Below are 20765 nucleotides of genomic sequence, written 5' to 3'. Positions count from 1 at the left end.
AATCATTTTGTCCATACAGTGTAAAATTCTCAGCACTACTAAGAGTGTGACTGTGTTCTCGTTTGCTGGGCTTTATTAAGCTAGTTCTGGTGAAGATGAGTTTATTTGGTTGGGCAGTATCAGTAGCTCTGCTGCTCTCATTTTAAATTCAGAACAGAAACTAATGGTTTAGTCAATCTAGCCCTGACAGTTGTATCTAATTTAGCATGCAAGCACTAAGTTACGGTCAGCTACCTGGTTTAAACCAGCATCCTTCTGTCTACTTAATACATGCATGTAGCATGTCTATCTTACTGGGCCTGTTCTCTGTTCCCTTGTGCCACCAAAACAGCTCCCACACATTATGGAGACATATGGACTCCACAAGACCTCTGAAGGTGTTGTGTGGTATCTGGCACTGAGACATTAGTTTTGTAGGGGTTGCTACAAATAGGGTTGGTACCAGGCCTCGAGTTATAAGCTTTAGCTACATGCATTCCGTTCTTTATTAGGTCTAAGCATAAGATGTAGATAAAGCCAAAGCTGATATTGCCCTGCTGCAGTTATTAGCAGTATATTACAATTTCCTAGTTTCCTAGAGCCATTTTTGCTGCCTTGTTCCACGACCCATTCCAGCCCATCAGAAGACATTTTCATCTCACTTTAAAAGCCTAGAAGCCTCTAGAGGACTATTTATTAATCAATCTGCACAATGATCAGAAATCATGTTTGAGGGGAAAATGTTGGAATTGTCTTTTAAGGGTCGTTTTTCAGTTGGGTTAGGTGGTCGATGTGGCGGGCAGTGGCAGTGTCCTCGAGTCCTTTGGCCATTCTTCTCCGCCTCAGTGCTATTCAGAGCCCAGTCCCGTTACCTCATTGTTATTCATTCCGAGTGAGGGAGAGCGAGAGAGGGAGGGATGGAGAGAAAGTGAGAGAGACAGAGAGAGAGGGGAGACATTGTCTGAGAGAGAGAGGGAGAGTGCATGTGAGACTCTAGCCTAGAGCAGAGAGGGAGTGTGACCCGTGTAAATCCGTGCAAAGTGAGGGGAGAGTTCACTTCATTTCACTGCAACTTTATATTTTCTTTAATGAGCAGCGAGTGACTGGAGAGAGCAATGAGGCGCAGTGTTCAACTCCACCACATCTCTGACCTCGATTCGTGAGAGTGAGGCTTAGGGGGGAGGGGGGCAGGGGGCATACACGGGGGGAGAGGGGGAGATTTAGCACAGTGCTGAGTTTTTACCACCCCCCACAATCGGAGGCGAAGAGCAGCAGAGGTGCAAAGTGGAGCGACCGAGGAGGAGAAACCCTAACCCTTTTCACTAAGAGTTAGAAACCAGCGCCGAGAGGATCCCGCGGGGAGGTCTCTGATGAGCACAGGGAAGGTAAAACACCACACACACTCTTCACACACACTCATACAATCAAGTAGTTGCTTCTCGATCAACAGGTGGGGGTGGGTTTGGACGTGGATGGTTGTGCTTTGTTGGCTTTTTATTATGGAGATTTATAGGCATATATGGTTTATTAATATGGTTCATGTTAAGGAATATTTGCATTTCAACCATTTATTTGTTCCTCTAAGTACAAATGAGGGCAGTGATGGTCATCAGAGCCTGGGTAGTCTGTTAGGCTCCAAACCTCTTGAAGAACAGCAGTCACTCTCCCTCTCTAATCTGGAACAGGTGCCATGTAAGTGCACAGGCTACTACAATCCCAGGAGAGGATGAAAGAAACTGAGCAGTGTTCGGTTAACAGGTTATTGGGGAAATAATAGAAATAATATCAATTGTATATTATTATGACCGCCTGAAGTGTCCGGCTCACAGACGTCACCAGGTGCTGGGTGTCTCCCCTGGTGGTGTTCTGCTAGGCCTATAATGCCACTTTTTGCACTCAGTTTTGTTCTCTGGAAGTGAAGTGCTGTTCACTGGGGTTCAGGTTGGGTGAATGACATGGCCACTCAAGAATGTCCCCCTTTTTAGGTTTGGAAAAAAACCTTGATGATTTAGCAGTTGTGGCATTGTTTTAAATAGAAATCATTGGGTGTACTCTGAATACATCTGTGGATAAAATTATAGTCGTATATCTTAGGTGATAGAACCTAGCATTAATATAATGGGGACAGCAAGTTACAAGAAGGTTGGATTTGTCTTTTATTAGTGGGGGATAGCATTCCATTGCACCCCCCCCCCCCCCTCTCAAACTGACCCCTGGCATTTGGAGGCATTTGGTTAGGATATGGCAATAGGCTTCATAACTGGGTGCGTATTAACATTCACTCTTGTTTGGTTCTCATGTTGAGAGACATCAGCAACACTCCAGAGGCAAACTCATCTTTAATCAATCTAGACCTTTTGGTTGCTGTTTTGTTAGCATACATAAGGACATCTGACTTGGGACTTGTGGTTGGTCACTGATTACTGATTGGTTTGACAACAGTTGATTTTGCACACTGTACTATGCCACTGTACTGAGTCAAATACTTTGTCTTCTCTTTAGAATAACAAAACCTGTTGAGGTCCTGGTTGGACCACGTTGGGGTTTAGTGGTGGATCTCTGTAGGGTGTAGAGGTATGTAAGACCATCTTCAGCTCCTGTCGGACATTAAAGGCCTACTCATAAAAAGCTTGTTTTATTTTCCACATCCATCCAATACAGGCGTCATATCTGGCAAGGTGAACATGAGAAGTGCAGTCAGATTTGCCCCTTTTTATGGTTGCAACATTGGAAGGCTTCTTATCATAAATTGGCCATTTAAAAGTTCTGCCATGGCTTCTCAGTGGGGTTCAAATCAGGACATTGACTTGCCCTACAAAACTACAAAATCTTGTTTCTTGTGAGCTCTTGCACTCTTGTCGTCTCTGACGTCATGCATAAGCCAGTTGTGCTTGGGCTTAAGATCACATACTGATGACTAAACGTTCTTCTGTGGGATTTTTCAGATTTGTCACCACCATGTCTGTGAAATTTACATTTATGGTATTTAGCTGACGCTCTTATCCAGAGCGACTTACAAGGTTACTCGTATTACAGAGGAGGGCCAATGTAGTGTTAGGAGTCTTGCCCAAGGACTCTTATTGGTGTAGCGCAGCATAGTCCCCCAGACCAGGAATCGAAGCCCAGTCTCCCACATGGTGTGGTAGCTCACTGGCAGGTAGTGGTGTTATTTGTTGCGCCACACCAAAATGCTATGTTAGCTTTACAGCAGATGTACAGCAGATGTATATCTGTATATATGTATATATATATATCTGTTATCTAAGACGTTCAGCCTTTGACTTGTGAGTGCACATTATTCCAAAATGCTTGTGGTTCATCAAGGTATTTGTTTCGGCAAATTTAAAGTGGGTTTTTATGTTCCTTATAGCTAGCAGTGGTTTCCACCTTGCCACTCTTCTGGCAAGTCTTTTGGAAGAAGTGTGGTGGTACTTCTGGAAAGATCCACCTGCAGTTCTCAGAGTAGTCAACTCTGGGTGTTTTTTTTATTGATGCCAGATATTAACCAAATTTGACTAATATTAACTAAATTTGGTTAACAGGTTGGTTAAGATAAATTTTCCAAATAATCAATACTCAGTCAATACTTTTCCCACTTCTTTAATTAATGAAATGATTATTTAAAAACTGCAGTTTTTACTGTGTTTACTCAGGTTTTATTAACTTTAGTTTGTAGACCTGAAACAAAAATGTAATATCTGTGACAGAAAAGCAAAAACAGACTCTTAGATTCTTGAAAGTTGTCTCCTTTGTCCTGAGGTAGTTTTGTACACTCTTGGCATTTCCTTAAGCTGCTCCATGATGATGCTTGGGATGCTTTCCAACAGCATTGAGGATGTTCCACATCTGCTTGTTGAAGGTTTGAAAATCAATTTTTATTTAGATTAAGCAGTTAAATGTAAGTCTTTAGATCATAGTGTCCTTAAGGTTGTGAAAAACGCACATTCCAATAGATGTGTCCAGACTTTTGACTGTGTGAAAAAGCAGTGAGTTCAGATCAGTTCTCTGAGTCAAGGCAGAGTAAGACAGGGAGAAGAGGGGAAAAAAAGAGGGACATGATGAGAGATGAACGTGTCTAATAACAAGGGATGGGAGGTGACAGAAGCATAGAGAGGAAGAAAAGGAGAGATCAGAGTGGTGAGAATGTTTTTTTTGTGTCGTGCTTCATCACTTGATATGGGTTAAAGTTTTCCGCCTAATCTCCCTGCAATAACAGCAGTATGAGGGAGAGGTTTGGGGGGGGGGGGGGGGGGGTGAGGTGGAGCTGTGTCTGAAAGGGTAATCCGGACTGGAATTCCTCTCCGTGCCTGCCAGCCTCGACCACCCTTTCCAAGGGGAAGCTCTGCAAAGCACATGCTTGTTTGTTCAGCGCTCTGACACTTGCCCGGATCCTTGGACACACTGTTTTCCTCAGAGGAACTATGACATGTCCGCTTCGATGTGATGGATTCAAGACATGCTGTATCCCGATCTCATGTTGACCTCTAAACCAGAATCAAGGAATCATGAGAAATTTAAGCAAACATATTACTCATATTACCCCTATTCCAAGTGGACCTATATGCAATGATTGTTTCATTGACACAAGAATCACCAAATGAAGATTATGAAATAAAAATTGAACAGAATTCAGAATTTGTAGGTTATTTAAACTGTCTTGGCATATTTATTGGCATTGTTGCAAAAATAAATAAATAGGAGGTAGAACCTCACTACAGCTGAAATTTTACCCCAAAATGTCATCAGAATGTCCATGTGTCATGCCTTCAGTACCCTCAGATATTGTCAACTGATTCGACTATACATCTCTCTGTCTCAGTGTTGAAGAACTATCCTGCTTTTGTGGGAGTGACTGTTGCTACTGTTGAGGGAAGGCTTTCTGCTCGTTTTGGAGCATTACTGTGGGCATTTGATTGCATTCAATGAAGTTAGTGAGGTCAAAATGTTGGATGATTAACATTTCATTTCACCCCACCTCTTCCCTAACTCCTCAACTCATCCCAAAAGTACTGGATGGAGCACCATCGTTCCAGTAAACACAGTTGTACTGCTCCACAGCTCAATGATGGGGGCTTTATACTTTATAGGCCATGTCTGACATTAGGCATGGTGCCAATAGGTTCATGTTTATCTGCTCCAGAGACTCCTAATATATTGGCAATTCTTCTATACTAGACAAGCTGTGAGTGTGTGCATTTGCTCATTTTGGGACAGAAATGGGTGCAAATTAAAGTAGCTGAATACATTTTTAGAAGGGCTGTCCACAAAGCATTTTAATGTAAAATGTATCTATATTGGGCTATAGATATACACTCACTGAGCACTTTATTAGGTACACCGTTACACTTGCAGTTATCTAATCAGCTAATTGTGGTCTCAGTGATCATGAGTGGCATTATAATTGGCATTATAATTGACACCAGGCAGGCTGGTTTGAGTATTTCTAGAACTGCTCCAACTCCAGGGATTTTCAGTCTCCAGTGAGCAGCAGTTCTGCAGACGGAAACATCTTGTTGATGAGAAAGATTAACGAAGAATGGCCAGACTGACAAAAAGGCTACTGTAATTCAGAGAACCACTCAGTACAATTGTGGTGAACAAGAAGGCAAGAACACAAAGCTGAGGCTGCAAAACGTAGCCTGATCTGATGAGTCTTGCTTTCTGCTAAAGCACACAGAAGGTAGAGTCAGAATCTGGCAAAAAGAGCATGAGTCCATGGATCCAACCTGCCTTGTGTCAACAGTCCCTAGCCAGTATTAGTGTAGTGTGATTTTAGTTCAGTTGATGCCTGACATTGGACATGTCACTCCACTGCTGCGTTCTCTTCACTGGCTTCCTGTAGCTGCTGCCCGCATCAGATTCAAACCCTGACGCTGACCTACAAAGCCCAGAACGGACCAGCCCCTCCGTACTTGATGGCAATGGTCAAAAGCTGATTTGCACCAAGAGCCCTTCGAGCTTCAAGTACGGCTCAGCTCGACCCGCCATCTCTCAAAATCCGCGGAAGACAAGCGTCCAGGCTTTTTTCTGTCCTGGCACCAAAGTGGTGGAACGAGCTTCCCCTGGAACGGCAGAGTCGCTCACTGTCTTCACACGCAGACTGAAGACCCTCCTCTTCCGAGAGTACTTGGGCAAATAGCAGAGTACTGTGGTCACCTTATTGACTTGTGTTTAGTAGTATCTAAACTTAGAGGTAACTTTTAATTATTAGTCTATTCAAACTAGCTGAGGTTATTCCTGGTTAAATAGCGAAGCACTTTTGTAAGTCGCTCTGGATAAGAGCATCTGCTAAATGCCTTAAATGTAAATGTAATGTAAATACATGGTGGTCTTAGACTCATGTGCATTCTGTTCCCAGTGCTGTTCTATGAATATTATACAAGATGTATTGGCCCAATTCAATTCAAGTTACATTTAGTACTCAGGGATGCATGAAGTGTACATGAAGTGTATGTATATACAGTCTAAAATACACTTAAAGGACTTGATGTGTGCCTACACAGTCTTACATCAATAACACAGTCTCATCCTCTCTCAGCAGGTGTGTGTGGTATTATTGTAACATTTGGAGCTGTATTCTGAGAGACGGAGGCTGGGCAGATACTGAGAGCGGCACAATGTCACGATCTGACGAGGTCAACAAAATGACAGAAAACGTCTACAAGGTAAATATAGCTTCTTTATGTACAGCATCCAAAAGTCTTCCTTCTTTTTGTCCTCCAAATGCATCCACATTCACATCCATCATTACTTTATTCACTCACATAGTCTGCTCTCAGCTGGTGGCCATGGAGATCTTCATGAAGCTGAGTGCTCATTTATCTGCCCATATTATTTTTTATCCTGCTTTACAAGCACATTGAACTCCTTACCATACACTTTATCTCATTTAACATCCTGCATGTGTCCCAAACAGTATCTCTGACAGACTTCATCATCCTCACTGGTTTATCTGTTGGAGCTTCTCTCTGGAAGAACCAGAGGCGTCTGTTTAATCCTTTTGTAAACTTGTTCTACTTCTATGATAACTGCACTCTCCAGAGCGCTCCAGAAAAGGACAGGTTTCCTTTTTTGAGTCTTGTGTCTCTTAGTGTTACTTCTTAATGCTCTGAGAGAGTTTTTTCATGACACTGTCTTTCTCTCTGAACCTGCATTTCTGGAAAGCTGCTTTGGCGCAATGTCTGGTGTGGAAAGTGCTATACAAAGAAGGCGGAACTGAACGGCATTTGAGAGTGTGTGTGCTCTGTTTAGGGTATCCTGGAGCAGTTTAACCCCAGCCTGAAGAACTTTGTCACCATGGGAAAGCACTATGAGAAAGCCCTGACTGGTGAGTCATTACTGCTCTGATTCTGCACGCAGCTAGTGTGTGTGAGAGTGGAACCCAGTTTGCACTAAACAAGAGTAAATCTGAGTAAATCATGGTATTCATAACAGACCATTAGATTCTGGATACGCTATGCTGGTGAACAAATTCCATGTGTAACAAGTGTTATCTTCTCTCTCTCTCTCTCTCTTTCTTTGTGTGTACAGGAGTGACCGTTGCCGCTAAGGGCTACTTTGATGCACTAGTCAAACTGGGGGAACTGGCCAGTGACAGCCAAGGATCTAAAGAACTGGGTGAGAGAGAGCCAGAGAGATAGAGGGGTTGCTGAGGAAAGCAAGATAGGAAACGGGGAAGACTAAGGGAAGTCGAGGGAAGGGAAGACAGGCCGTGGAGAGCAGGAAGAGAAGACAAGACGAGAGAATGAAAGAAGAGTGTTGCATAAAAAGGGGAAAGAGAAAATTAGGGAAAAGAGAGAGAGAGGGGCCTTTGTTGAGAAAGATTAACAACACCACATGATCTCATTGTACTGTTGAAAACAGCGGGGGTGGGGGAGAAAAAGAAATGAGGGAGGGAGAGAGAGAGAGAGAGCGAGAGGGAAGAAGAGAGGGGGAGAGAGGGAGGCATGCCAGGCTCCACACACAGTGTGTTGTTCATTGGGGGACACACACGGCCGGCATGCACACTGCCCAGCAGGACCACACTCAAAACAAACCGGGCGACAAATTATATGTATGAATACACCCTCATTCAGTGGCAGCACAGTCATAGGCTCTGTCTTCAGTTATACTTCACACAGTTCTGCATGTGGGACAAAGTTTTCATTCATCTTTCTGCATGTTCCGCATCTTCAGTCACTGTCCAGGCCATCCTATCTTGTACTTCCACTCACTGAGCACTTTTAACAGGTCCACCTAACTTGTATATAGATGTATTGATCTGTTGTCATGCACAATTTGCCAGACAACCTCTACCCTCTTCATCATTGGTCAGTTTCTGACCATGGGGCCACTGCTGACCAGATATTAGTTGGATTGTGGATCAGAACGTCCACTCATGGAGCATTGCCTGAGGTCCACCTAGCTTATAGGTCCACTCTATAGATGTATAGATCTGTTGTCATGGATTATTTGCCAGCCACCCTCTACCTGGCTCATTATTGGTCAGTTTCTGACCATGGAACCACTGCTGGCCAGATATTATATGGATGGTGGACCAGTAGTTCCACTCATTAAGCAGTTTGAGGTCCACCTAGCCTATAGGTCCACTCTATAGATGTATAGATATGTTGTCATGCAACAAGTATGCTTCTTGCAACAAGTATGTTGCAGCCAAGTTTCTGGTCAGTTTCTGACAATGGGACCACTGCTGAACAGATATTATTTGGACAGTGGACCAGTACTTCTACTCACTGTATGAGGTCCTTTTAGCTTGTAGGTGCACTTTACTGATGTATAGATTTGTTGTCATACACAATATGCCAGTCACCTTTTACCCAGTTCATTATTGGTATGTTTCTGACCATGGGGCCACTGCTGACCAGATATTAGTTGGATGGTGGATCACAACGTTCACTTATGAAGCAGTTCATGAGGTCCACCTAGCTTATAGGTCCACTCTATAGATGTATAGATCTGTTGTCACATACTATTTGGCAGCCACCCTCTACCTGGTTCATCATTGGTCAGTTTCTGACAATGGAACCACTGCTGACCAAATATTATTTGGACAGTGGACCAGTATTTCTACTCACTGAGCACTTTATGAGGCCCTTGTAGCTTGTAGGTCCACTTTACTGATGTATAGATCTGTTGTCATGCACAATTTGCCAATCACCCTTTACCAAGTTCATCATTGGTCAGTTTCTGACCATGAGACCACTTCTGACCAGATGTTATTTGGGTGGTGGACCATTTACAATGCAGCAGTGACACTGACATGGCAATAGTAGGGTGTTGTGTGTTTTGCTGGTATGAGTAAATCTAGCACAGCAGTGTTGTTGGGGTTTCCACACACATCAGTGTTACCGCTAGACTGTGAGTGGTCAGCTACCCAACAATATCCTGACCACTAGTGAAGAATTGTGCTGTATTGTACAGTACTGTAACTGTAAACCAGCAAGGTGGAGCTACAAGAGCTTCCTAGTAAGGTGGACAGTACGTGTATTTTCCTTGTGTGCATTGTTGTGTTTACATCATGATCTGTGTATGTTGGCACAATTTCTGTTTATTTCTGTGTGTAATTCCAGGTGACACGCTGTTCCAGATGGCCGAAGTGCACAGACAGATCCAAGTGCAGTTGGAAGATGTGGTGAGTGTGTAAATGTGTATGAGATACCCGCTAAGTATTTAGTAGTCAGTTATCTACTATGACTAGCAAGTAATGGAAGCTTACCTCACCAGTTAGCACTGTGCAAGCTTCTTGCCATCACACTTGCCTTAAACCTGCATTGAGATGTTAAATAATCTGAAATAGACTTAATTAAAGGTAAGGTGCACATATTTGTCACTGTACAGTGTACACTGTACAGCAAAATGTGTCCTCCGCATTTAACCTATCTGGTAGTGAACACACACACACACACACACAACATGTGTTAGGGGCAGTGAGTACACACACACACACACACACACACACACACACACACACACACACACACACACACACACACACACACACACACACACACACACACACACACACAGAGCGGTGGGCAGCCAACTCCAGCACCCGGGGAGCAGAGAGGGTAAAGGCCCTTGCTCAAGGGCCCAACAGTGGCAGCTTGCTGAGCCCGGGAATCGAACCCACAACCCTGTTATCGATATCCCTGCGCTCTAACCGCTGAGCCACTACTCTGTTATTATGTGGATTCTGATTCTGTATGATATACCGTTATCTAGAAAAATGGACTTATGATCAATGTAGTAGCTCATCACCTGATTCTTTATGTGTGTATGTGTCTGTCTGTCTCTAGCTGAAGCAGTTCCACTCTGAACTTCTTTCTCAGCTGGAGCAGAAGCTGGATCTGGACATTAAATACCTCACAGTGAGACACACATTTACAGCTGCCTTTCAGGTCTACTATTACACAGTTTCCACAGAAATTCTTCAGATGTTGATGGACTCCATCTTTTTCCAGGCAACCCTCAAGAAGTACCAGACCGAGCGCAAGTCGAAGGCGGATTCTATCGAGCGCTGTCAATCACAGCTGAAGAAGCTGCGTCGGAAGAGCCAGGGCAGCCGCCACCCCAACAAGTATGGAGACCGAGAGATGCAGGTACATGCAGCAATTAGTGCATACTGGTCTTAGCCAAAACTAGACTAGAGTTGTCGTCTACTTCATGAGAAAGCCCTGTGGTCTAGTGAAGATCCATTTGTTTGGTGTAGAGTCAGTGACTGTAAGCCATCATCCACAAACTCATTATCTATGGTCAGTTTCTGATCACAAAGCTGCTTTTTTGCTGGACGAAACACTCTGAAGGTAGCAGTGGCACTACCCCCAGAAACACTCTTGTACCTGATACACTAGTACCAGCAGCACATACTCACATACCAATACCAATACTCACATACCAATTCAGTTCAGTTCAGTGCTTTATTGGCATGGTATATAGTAGTCCCAACCAACATGCTCATGTGGGGCTCCCATGTGTGGAATGTAGGCTAGGTGGTTTCCAGGTAGGCATGGGCTCTGAGAACATACTTTGAACATACTTTGTTACTGGGTCCCAGTTGGGCTTCCCAAATGGACCCCATTGTAACTCAGCTTAATCTTGCATGGGTCCCATCTAGGCCCCATGTGTAGTGTACAACTGGGATGGGGTCCATGATTAACTCATGCTGGTCCTATCACTGACCCTGGTGGCCATCCATATGTGGGGCCAACATGGAACCTGAAGATAAAACTTTCTGGTTCCCAGATAGACTACCCATACAGGCCCCACATGGACATGTTAGCTAAGATCTAAATGAGAATATATTAGAAGCATTATATGAAGCATTGTTTATAAAACAGTTTACTTTCTTTCATATCTTATACAACTGGACAGTATTTGCATGTGCATGTTTTGATGTAAATATAAATTGTTTGGATCTAAGTTGTGTGAAGCACTATAGCCCGTCACCTTGCACTGGAAGACCATTAGTGGTGTATTGTGTTTTTGTTCATATTTAGAGTAAGACCGTTTTACCACCATTCTGACTTGGGAGCTAATAACAGCTTATGTGATTGCAGACTGGCACATGTTTTTGGAAATGTTCACATATTTTGCATATTTGGTTTGATTAGCTCTGTGTGTGTTGACCACAGAGCAATTTGAAAAAGGCCTTTTGTCCAGAAAATCCAGAAAAAAGCCAATAAAAGTATTAGTGAATAGCATTTAGAGAAGTAACCCAAACATACATACTTCTTACCTATCTCTCTCTCTCTTTCACACTTTCAGTTTGTAGAGCTCATGAGTCGCAGGCAGACGGAGTTGGATACGTTAGTTGCTGTGGGTTACCGCTCAGCTCTGACAGAGGAAAGGAGGAGGTACTGCTTTCTGGTGGACCGCCAGTGCTCTGTCACCAAGCTGCTAATCAACTACCACTGCAAGGTACACAATTACAGATAGTTAGACTAGCTCATCATCAACTACCATAACCATGATACAGAACTACTGCACCTTCACACTGAAACAGTATCAGTGAAAGAGGTTAGGACTATAACACCGGAACTAAAACATGTCCCGCTCATTAAATAAGTGAATATAATAAATCATCATAATATAATATAATAAAATATAACAGCAACTCATTAAATCTACTCATTAACACTAATCTATGAATTGGTCAGTAGTGTAACACTGAAATCAAAACAGCAATCTATGAATGTGTCAGTATTTTAACACTGTTCTGTATTCTATGAATCTGTGGACAGATACTATTTTCAGTTCCGATTTGGGCCACAAAAGATGTGGTATTGAAATCTGATACATAGCCGATATGCATCAATGCGACTGAACAGACAGATTGGATTTCATGTTTCAGATTTTTACATCAATCCATCTTGAAATGTGTCATAAATTCATGCTGAGGAAAAGGGAAAAACTGGTCACATGCCTGTGCGTCAGCCTCTTTTACCTGCTGTGGGAACGTAGCCTGAGAGTCAATCCTAAAACTATAGATGTATTTAATGAATATAGTGATATTAAATATAAAGTATCAGTATCAGTTTATGAATGGTACAGTACTACTGTACTGAAACAGTGATGAAGAGATGGGTGAGTACTATACCACTAAAACATGAATGCTTCTCTACAGGTTCGGGAGCTTCTTTCCCAGAAGTTGTCATCCTGGCAGCAGTCTTGCTCTCAGCCAACCAAACTCCCGGAGCGAGCGCTCAACCTGCTCAGGCACACAGCTCCTCAAGGTTCTGGGGCTGCTGGGATAGCAGAGGTCCTACGACATGCCAAACTGGGCGCTGCTCAGTCTGGAGAGCAGGTGGGGTTGGTCAGAATCAGTAGCACTCTGTAGTGTTCACACAATATTGAGCTATTTGACATTATTAATTTGTTTTCTGGCTTGCTCTTCTGCCCTGTCAGTACTGGACATGCTGGTGTAAAATTCATTCCTATTTGAATGGGTTTGGAATATTAATAATCTTAGTGCTTTTATTAAACTTAATATGAATAATGACATTAATCTGATTGGTTGCCTTTTTGCATTCTCTTCCAGAGGTTGTCTGTACAGGAAGTCCCTCCCTTGCTGAATGGTGAGGCCAGCAGCCGTTCTCAGCAGCAGCAGCGAGGGGGTCAGCCTGGCTCGTCTGAGCCCAGTCCTGCCTCTCTCCCTTCACCCACTGCGACTAGCACTCCACAACACATCTCTCCCAATGGCCCTGCCCACAGTTCCAGTCCCTCCGCCAGCCCTGCTCAGTCCCAGTCAAGTCTGCAGTCTCCGCCTTCATCAGTTTCTGCATCTCTCTCTCTTAGTCCCGCCTCCCTGCAGGGCCTGACTCTACTTCCCAACGCCCCACACAGTCCTCCACTTCCCCACAGTGCGCCTCTCTCCCGTGCCCTCACACCTGTGCCCTTTGCTCTCCAGCAGGGCAGTGCCACCTCTCCACCGACCCATAATCCTATGCTGCTCAAGGCCGCAGAGCTCTATGCGACTTCAACTCTGCCGCTGCCAAGGAGACAGCCCAGTGAGACTCGGACTGGAATCTTCGGTGAGACTGTGGTCCTGTCTGGGGTCTATTTGTCTCTCAGGTCATTTATATCTTTCATACCCTTTCTCCATCTCCCCCTTTTTCCATCTGCAGGCTCCACTCTTCCTCGCGTACTCCCTCTCTCTCCTCCTCTTCGTGTTGAAGCGCTGTTCCCTCACTCCCCAAGCTCTGCTGAAGGAGGCCCTGGTGGAGAAAGAGGAGGAGGCTCCTGCCTGCTGTCCTTCCTTCCCGGAGACGTCCTGAGTCTACTGATCAGCGAGCCAAGAGACGGCTGGCACTACGGGCAGAACGAGAGGACAGGGCGGTATGGGTTGTCCTTACTAATATCAATCATGCAATCAGATTAGACAAGGAGTGTTGTTATTGCAGGTCTGTGGCAGCGTTACTGGGGTGAAAGAGTGAAAGACTGAATACTGTGCTGTTCCAAAAACAAGAACAGCTGTTCAATTATAGGAGATAAGGAGAGATTAGAAAATGAAAATCAATTAAATAAGTTGAATTTATTGATTGCATTCATCAAACTCATCAAACACGTTATTACATTAGCAACAAAAACACAACCAACCATAAAGAAAAGCAGCCACAGCACATACCCACACACAGTTTCCCAGCAGGCTAGGGGAAAGACTCCTCAGACAAAGGTGTGCAAATCTGTGGTTAGTCAGACTGAAATCCGATTGTGGGAAGGAATATGCAAGTTTGCTCGTTGTGCAGCAGCTGTTACTGGTGTTTCGGTTGTACTAGGAGGGGTTTTGGTTGTTGAAATTGTCTTGGAGAGACAGGTGTGTTTACACTGCTACAACATGTGGCTCAAACATGTCTCAGACCACCTTCTAAATTGGTTTGAGTGATCAGATTTGTATCTGGTGTAAATGCGTCTTGGGTGTGTTTACACTTGCATTTTTATGGCTTGGCCTAATCCTGATATAATCCTGATACTTGAGACTCGTGAAAAGACCAGGTATAAAGGTCTCACGCAGAGGCCCTTACAAACATCATATCTGAAACAAAAGCTACAAAACAAACTAAACGAAACCACTGTTTCAGCCACATTGTGCCAGCATAATTATGTTTTCAGTACATAGAACCAATGGAAATGTAACATTAGGATCAGGGAACAAATTTAATATAAGAAAAATATAGAAAGTGGGTCCTTCAAAATTGAGCTATTAGATCACACTTAATATTGGCTGGATATCCCTCAGCCAGTTTCACATGGACATGTTGTTCTTCTTCCCAAAGGAAAGGCTGGTTTCCTTTCTCCTACACCCAGTCATTCTCAAGCACACCCGAACAGCAGGATATCAGGTCTGTCTTCACCCATATTTCATTAAATTAATGGATTTGCTTCACTAAACTAAATGGTAAAACTTTAGTTTTGCTAATATGAAAAAAAGTAACCAGGTCTCTCATTTCCTCTTTATTTCTCACCTTTTAGCCTCCCCCTGCTGTCTAAGCTGAATAGCACAAGTACAGGGCAGCTGGACAGACTGCCCCCTGGCGGAGATCTGAAACAGGCCAGCCCAGACTCGGAGGATGATAGGAGCGTGGTGTCTCAACGCATCAGCACCTTCAGGCCACGGCCGTACAGCATGATGAACCCTGACACCAGGCAGCTGAGCCCCAGACTGTCTGCTCAGCGCCTAAAGGACAAAGTAAGATACACCAGCTCTCTGCACTTCAACACACCAGAACAGTGGCTCCTCAACCCGACTCTGCACCCCAGCTCTGCATGTTTTGGTGTTTTCTTTACTCTCAGACACCTGATGGAACTGATCAGAGAATTAACTAGAGAATTAAACTAAATTTGTTGAACAAAAGTTGAACAAAACTGTGCATGGCTGGGGTTTTCAAGGATCAGGGGCAGGAATCTTTACATGCTGGGCAGTAGCTAGAGTTTTTCTTTGTCCTAAAAGACACTGATACTTCTTTTTTATTCACTAGAGAGATGCATACGGACACATTCCTGTCCAACTAAAAGCTTTGATGATACTGAGCAACTCTATACAATTTAAAGGTTAAAAAAAAATTGCTAAGGCAAAAAATAAAGTGAAGTATCCATGAAGTAATCAAGAGGTAACAGAAATGAGTAAGGAGGGTACCTTCCGCTACCTTTCGAGGGCTGTTAGTGCTAAGATCTTGCCCAGTCTCCTGTGGCCAAGACACCTAAACCCTACTTCCCCAGACAGGGCAGCTCATCTGTTAATGCTGTGCTGCTTGCATCCTGATTATAGGCAATAAAGGCATCCTGGTTAGGCAATAAAAATATGAATTTACATTGTAATGCACTTTTCTTTTACTCAGAATGTTTACATATGATGTACCGCAATTAATCTTTTTGCTTACAACAAGGCAAGGCATGTTTATTTGTATAGCACCTTTCATACACAGCGGCAATTCAAAGTGCTTTACATAAAGACATAGAGAATAATCAAATAATAAATAAAACATTTATTTATAAATTAAATGAGTGATGGCTCACAACTATAACTGAGCAAAATGTTAAAATTATATATTTATATTTATTATTTTATTTATTATTTTATTTTTATTTATTTTTATTTTTATTAAATAAATGTTAAAAAGGAGTTGATAAAGCTTAGAATAACATTTTATGTACTCAAATTATTTCCAGCAACCTTCATGAGGAAGAGAAACCAACCTCTAAGCTGTTAATCAATCCTTAGGGAAAAAAAACAATTCCCAGCATCCTAAGTGAGGGTATATCACAGTATGTCACAATATATTTAATTTTATTGTAATACGGATCGTCAGGTTCTTGCCAGTTCACAGCCCTGCAGAATGAGTGACTAGAAAAAGAATTTTTACTTTTTTATGGATTTTCTGAAATCAAGACAGAGTCAAAATTATACATACAGGGTCAAAAATATCCATACACCCACTTAGATTATTAATCAGCTGTGCTGAAAGGGCCAAAATCACATTTTCTTGACTAAAGCCGAAAGTTCTTAACCTCCTCACAACAAGTGTATGTAAACCTCTGACCACAACTTTAGGTCTGCAGTGTTCTCATGGCATCATTGTCTTTTTTTCCTCATCCCAGCTGTCCGCTGAGCGCTCCTCCCCCCCTCCGTCTCCCACCAGGTAATTCAAACAGCACTGAAACTGCATCTGCATAAAAAAAGGGGTTAACTATAAAGCTTCAACTATTATGAGCTATAACTGCTAACATGCACATTTCTCACACAGGACCAATCCGTTTGCTCACATTCGACTGAGGAAGACGGTGACCAATGACCGCTCGGCTCCTCTCATCGAGTAGGGCTTCTGTTTTCCGGTTTGACCCAGGCAGAGTTCAGAGGGTGTTTCTTTTAGGATTTTTTCCCCAAGTTTCTGTGCCAACAGCCACCCTGTTATATTCAGTTAGAGAGAACCAGGAGGAATAAAGAGTGAAATTTTACTTTCTATATGAAAAAAGGTTGGGAAAAAGCACATCACTGGAGCTATACTGATGAAACTACACAATTAAAATTCATTCCTGGAGTGTATTTCTAATTCTTTTTGAACATATAAAAGTTTTATGCGTATTGGGAGGAAACAACATGGAATATGTAACCCCTAATGTTAAAGAAACACTTTTATTTAGTATGGTAACTATCATTTAGAAACACTTCTGATTTCATATATCCATTAATCTGAATGAAATATGTTAAATAAATATGTACTAAATATGTAAAATAAATATTAAAGTAAATATTGTACTGTATGATTTGAAATAACTGATACAGCAAAAGTGCCACAGGGATGATCCTTCTGTTTCTAGTCTGTCAAACTGAGAACAGTTTGAGGTTCAGGGAATATGTACAAGAAAAAAAACCTGTGTGATTTAAGACCTACTATCAGACCGAACTGACGCAGGACTGGTTCCTGCATTTACTGGTCCCTTGTTCCCAAGCTTCCCCTTCCCAAAATGTCCCAGTCACTGAACTTTGCATCAGGTGTTTTTTGGGGACATTTCTGTGGATTTATTTTGGTTTTGGAAAAAAATGTTTGACCCATTTTTTCTTCACAGATTTTAGAGATTTTATCATATGCATATCCTAATACTCTAAAGATTCTTTTAAGCTGTGCTAATATGTGTGCAAACCACCCCAACATGTCGGGTCGCTCCTTAGTTCTTATGTGTTCTTATGTAGAAATAAAAATGTCTTATTATTTGATGTTAGGAAAGCTGTGAGGTTCAGAGCATTTCCTGAAAAGAGGAAAGGTGAGGAAAAAGTTAAAGGAAGTGGAAAGAGAAAGACGCAGAAAGGCCTTTGGTTTGAGAGGAAAAGGACTGCTGGATTTGGTGGATTAATGAATGTAATTGATGAGAAGACTCTGCTCAGGCGTCTCTGCTTTTTTAGTAGTGATTAACCGCGTATTGGTTTTCTAACACCCCCCTAAAACAAACCACACTAAGCTTGTAGTGTGGAGTTGCACAGATCCTTGGCAGAGGGCATTGAAGGCAAAGAGTGAGTCGAGGCTTTGTGGGGGCGTACAGACAGGACCTCTGTTCGGAAGGGAGTGAGAAAGGTTTGGAAAGTGAGGGAGTGTTTGAGGAAGTGCTGAATGGAAGTGTAGAACTAACAGTGTGTACATGAGGACGTCTTTGTTGTCCTGCTTCAGCGTTGCTTTTAGAGCTCATTTCTGCTCATTTTTTTCCCAGTGATTTGAGATGGACGTACAATTTGCAGCTTTTTTTTTTTACTGATTTTATTTTTTTAAATAACTCTCTATGAGGCATATAAATCATATGTGAGGTTCAAATGGTTGATTGAACTTGAGAAAATGCATTTATTGCTAACACTGTAAATACTGAGTAGCTTAGAATTCAAATGTCTATGATAACAGTGTTCTGAACCTGGTCACTTTTTGTGTTATGGCATTAATAACCTGTGACTTCTGTCACCCTGTAAGTGCAATTGTCTCTTATCTGTTGCAGTAAGTTATTGTGGAATCTTTTTTATCAGTAGTTCAATCAAATGTGCACAAGGCCTGCTCGAGGGTTTGCATTTTTTCTCTCATGTAAGAGATTCTTCAATTGCGTAGATGATACTGAAAGCCAACTCAAATTAATCAACCATAATTATTGTTTAATAATCAGTGTTATGTTTGGACATGTATGGTCATTTGAGTTGATTGTGTTGATTAATTTGTTTCTTTTAGAGCAAAAAGAGGAAACGCCATGCTTCCCATTTGCAGCTGTACAGTTGTGGTCTCGAGATTAAGAACCAGTGGGTAATCATTGACCAATTTATTAGCCACTTGTACAGGTTTTATTTTTACTGGGTCATTGGATTCTAAGTGAGTGGGCTTACTGCTGCGTGTCTCTAAACGTCTACCTGAGGTTCCGCCTCAGTGAGACTCCTTCATCCTTGGGCATCATGCTGTATATTTGGGCTTGGCTGGGAGGTTTGAGCCTCACAGCTCAATTACAGAGTTACAAACAGACTGTCTGTCAGCTTGTTTCCTCTTTTGTGTAAGAACCCAAATAAACCATGTTAATCTCTACCACCCTTTTCGTATTGCTTTCTCATTCAATCTTCAATTCAACACATGCATGCTGAATCTCAAACACCTTCTCACTCCCTATATAGTGAATTACAAAAGTCACAAAACTACAACATTATATATATATATATATATATATATATATATATATATATATATATATATATATACACACACACACATACATATACACATATACATATATACATCTGACACGCACGAGTCCCTGGCGGCGTAGCGTGTTACTGACAGTAGCCTTTGTAACGTTGGTCCCAGCTTTCTGCAGGTCATTCACTAGGTCCCCCCGTGTGGTTCTGGGATTTTTGCTCAGCGTTCTTGTGATCATTTTGACCCCACGTCTCCCATTTTCTGATTATTGCTCCCACAGTAGATTTCTTCACACCAAGCTGCTTGCCTATTGCAGATTTAGTCTTCCCAGCTTGGTGCAGGTCTACAATTTTGTTTCTGGTGTCCTTCGACAGCTCTTTGGTCTTCACCATAGTGGAGTTTGGAGTGTGACTGTTTGAGGTTGTGGGCAGGTGTCTTTTATACCGTTAACGAGTTCAAACAGGTGCCATTAACACAGGTAATGAGTGGAGGACAGAGAAGCCTCTTAAAGAAGAAGTTACAGGTCTGTGACAACCAGAAATCTTGCTTGTTTGTAGGTGACCAAATACTTATTTTCCACCATTATTTGCAAATGAATTCTTTAAAAATCAGACAATGTGATTTTCAGATTTTTTTTTTCTCATTTTGTCTCTCATAGTTGAGCTTTACCTATGATGTCAATTACAGGCCTCTCTCATTTTTTTAAGTGGGAGAACTTGCACAATTGGTGACTGACTAAATACTTTTTTCCCCACTATATATATATATATATATATATATATATATATAAACCTTGATTTCCTTCCTTCGTGGTGTTCGGTCTCTCTGTATGAGATATTATTAACCGGTACAGGGTTAGCATGCTCATGCAAGAAAGGTAAGTTTCCCTCTAGGTACAAATATCTGGATACAATTTATATGTGATAGATCCTCAAAAAGTGTCTTTTTAGATTAGATCCTCTGAAAATGAAAGATTTTCTATGCTCAGCTAGGTTGCAGGCTTTACTTTATCACACAACTGGAATCACTGTTCAAACATTTTAGAACCAGTGTTTCCAATAATAGAAAAGCAAGATGGGGCTGATGAAGATATACAATGATGAGGAGGGCTGTACTGAGATGTGTTTACTAAGTAATGAACAGAGATGTAGATGATCCCAAGATGACTGCATACATTCACAGTAAAATCCACACCCATAATGCCTTGGAAGAATGATTTCCTCTTCTTGATATTATCTGTGAAAAACAGTTTTAGCCTAGATGGGATGGGCTTTCCTTTGGATGAGGGCACCAGAAGTGGAACAGCAACTGTTCAAACATTGACAGAGCATCGATTGCAGTCCCTTTCCTTGCATGATGAATGAATAATGATGGATGTCGTAAGATTATTTGACTGCCTTCAATCTGTCTACCCACTGTAGCAATCCGCTTCTAACACTATATACCCCAGACTGCATACTCCTCCATGACCTGACTGAGCATCACATCTTGTTTCTACATCTGGCTACACAGCAGAGGTAGAAGTACCAACCTGATCTTTATTAGGATGTACTCATATTTGTCAAGACATTTCAAGCTGCATTTTGAGGGGTCACATTTGCCATACAAGTATATATTTATAAAATGCACTTACAT

At 42.2% G+C, this 20765-nt stretch overlaps 1 protein-coding gene across 4 annotated transcripts; it reads left to right on the top strand.

Annotated features, from left to right (window-relative positions):
- The first annotated feature begins 1202 nt into the window (after window positions 1-1202).
- On the top strand, window positions 1203-18998 carry LOC140556230 (BAR/IMD domain-containing adapter protein 2). 4 transcript variants are annotated; one of them, XM_072679893.1, is made up of 16 exons: window positions 1203-1364; window positions 2482-2553; window positions 6521-6644; window positions 7231-7306; window positions 7510-7596; window positions 9549-9610; window positions 10275-10346; window positions 10440-10577; window positions 11743-11895; window positions 12602-12781; window positions 13016-13508; window positions 13602-13812; window positions 14751-14816; window positions 14947-15163; window positions 16573-16613; window positions 16719-18998. In XM_072679893.1, exons 3-16 carry the CDS (start codon window positions 6597-6599, stop codon window positions 16789-16791), a joined length of 1917 nt encoding a protein of 638 aa, XP_072535994.1. In that variant the 5' UTR covers window positions 1203-1364; window positions 2482-2553; window positions 6521-6596; the 3' UTR covers window positions 16792-18998. The 4 variants fall into 4 exon arrangements, with proteins under 4 accessions (XP_072535994.1, XP_072535992.1, XP_072535995.1 ...); XM_072679891.1 differs by having other exon boundaries at window positions 6518-6644; XM_072679894.1 differs by lacking the exon at window positions 2482-2553.
- The last annotated feature ends 1767 nt before the right edge of the window (window positions 18999-20765 follow it).

The sequence above is a fragment of the Salminus brasiliensis genome, chromosome 5 (assembly GCF_030463535.1).
Source record: "Salminus brasiliensis chromosome 5, fSalBra1.hap2, whole genome shotgun sequence".
Classification (NCBI taxonomy): domain Eukaryota; kingdom Metazoa; phylum Chordata; class Actinopteri; order Characiformes; family Bryconidae; genus Salminus; species Salminus brasiliensis.
The sequence above is the reverse complement of the archived record's forward strand: the minus strand, read 5'-3'. Positions and strand labels throughout refer to the sequence as shown.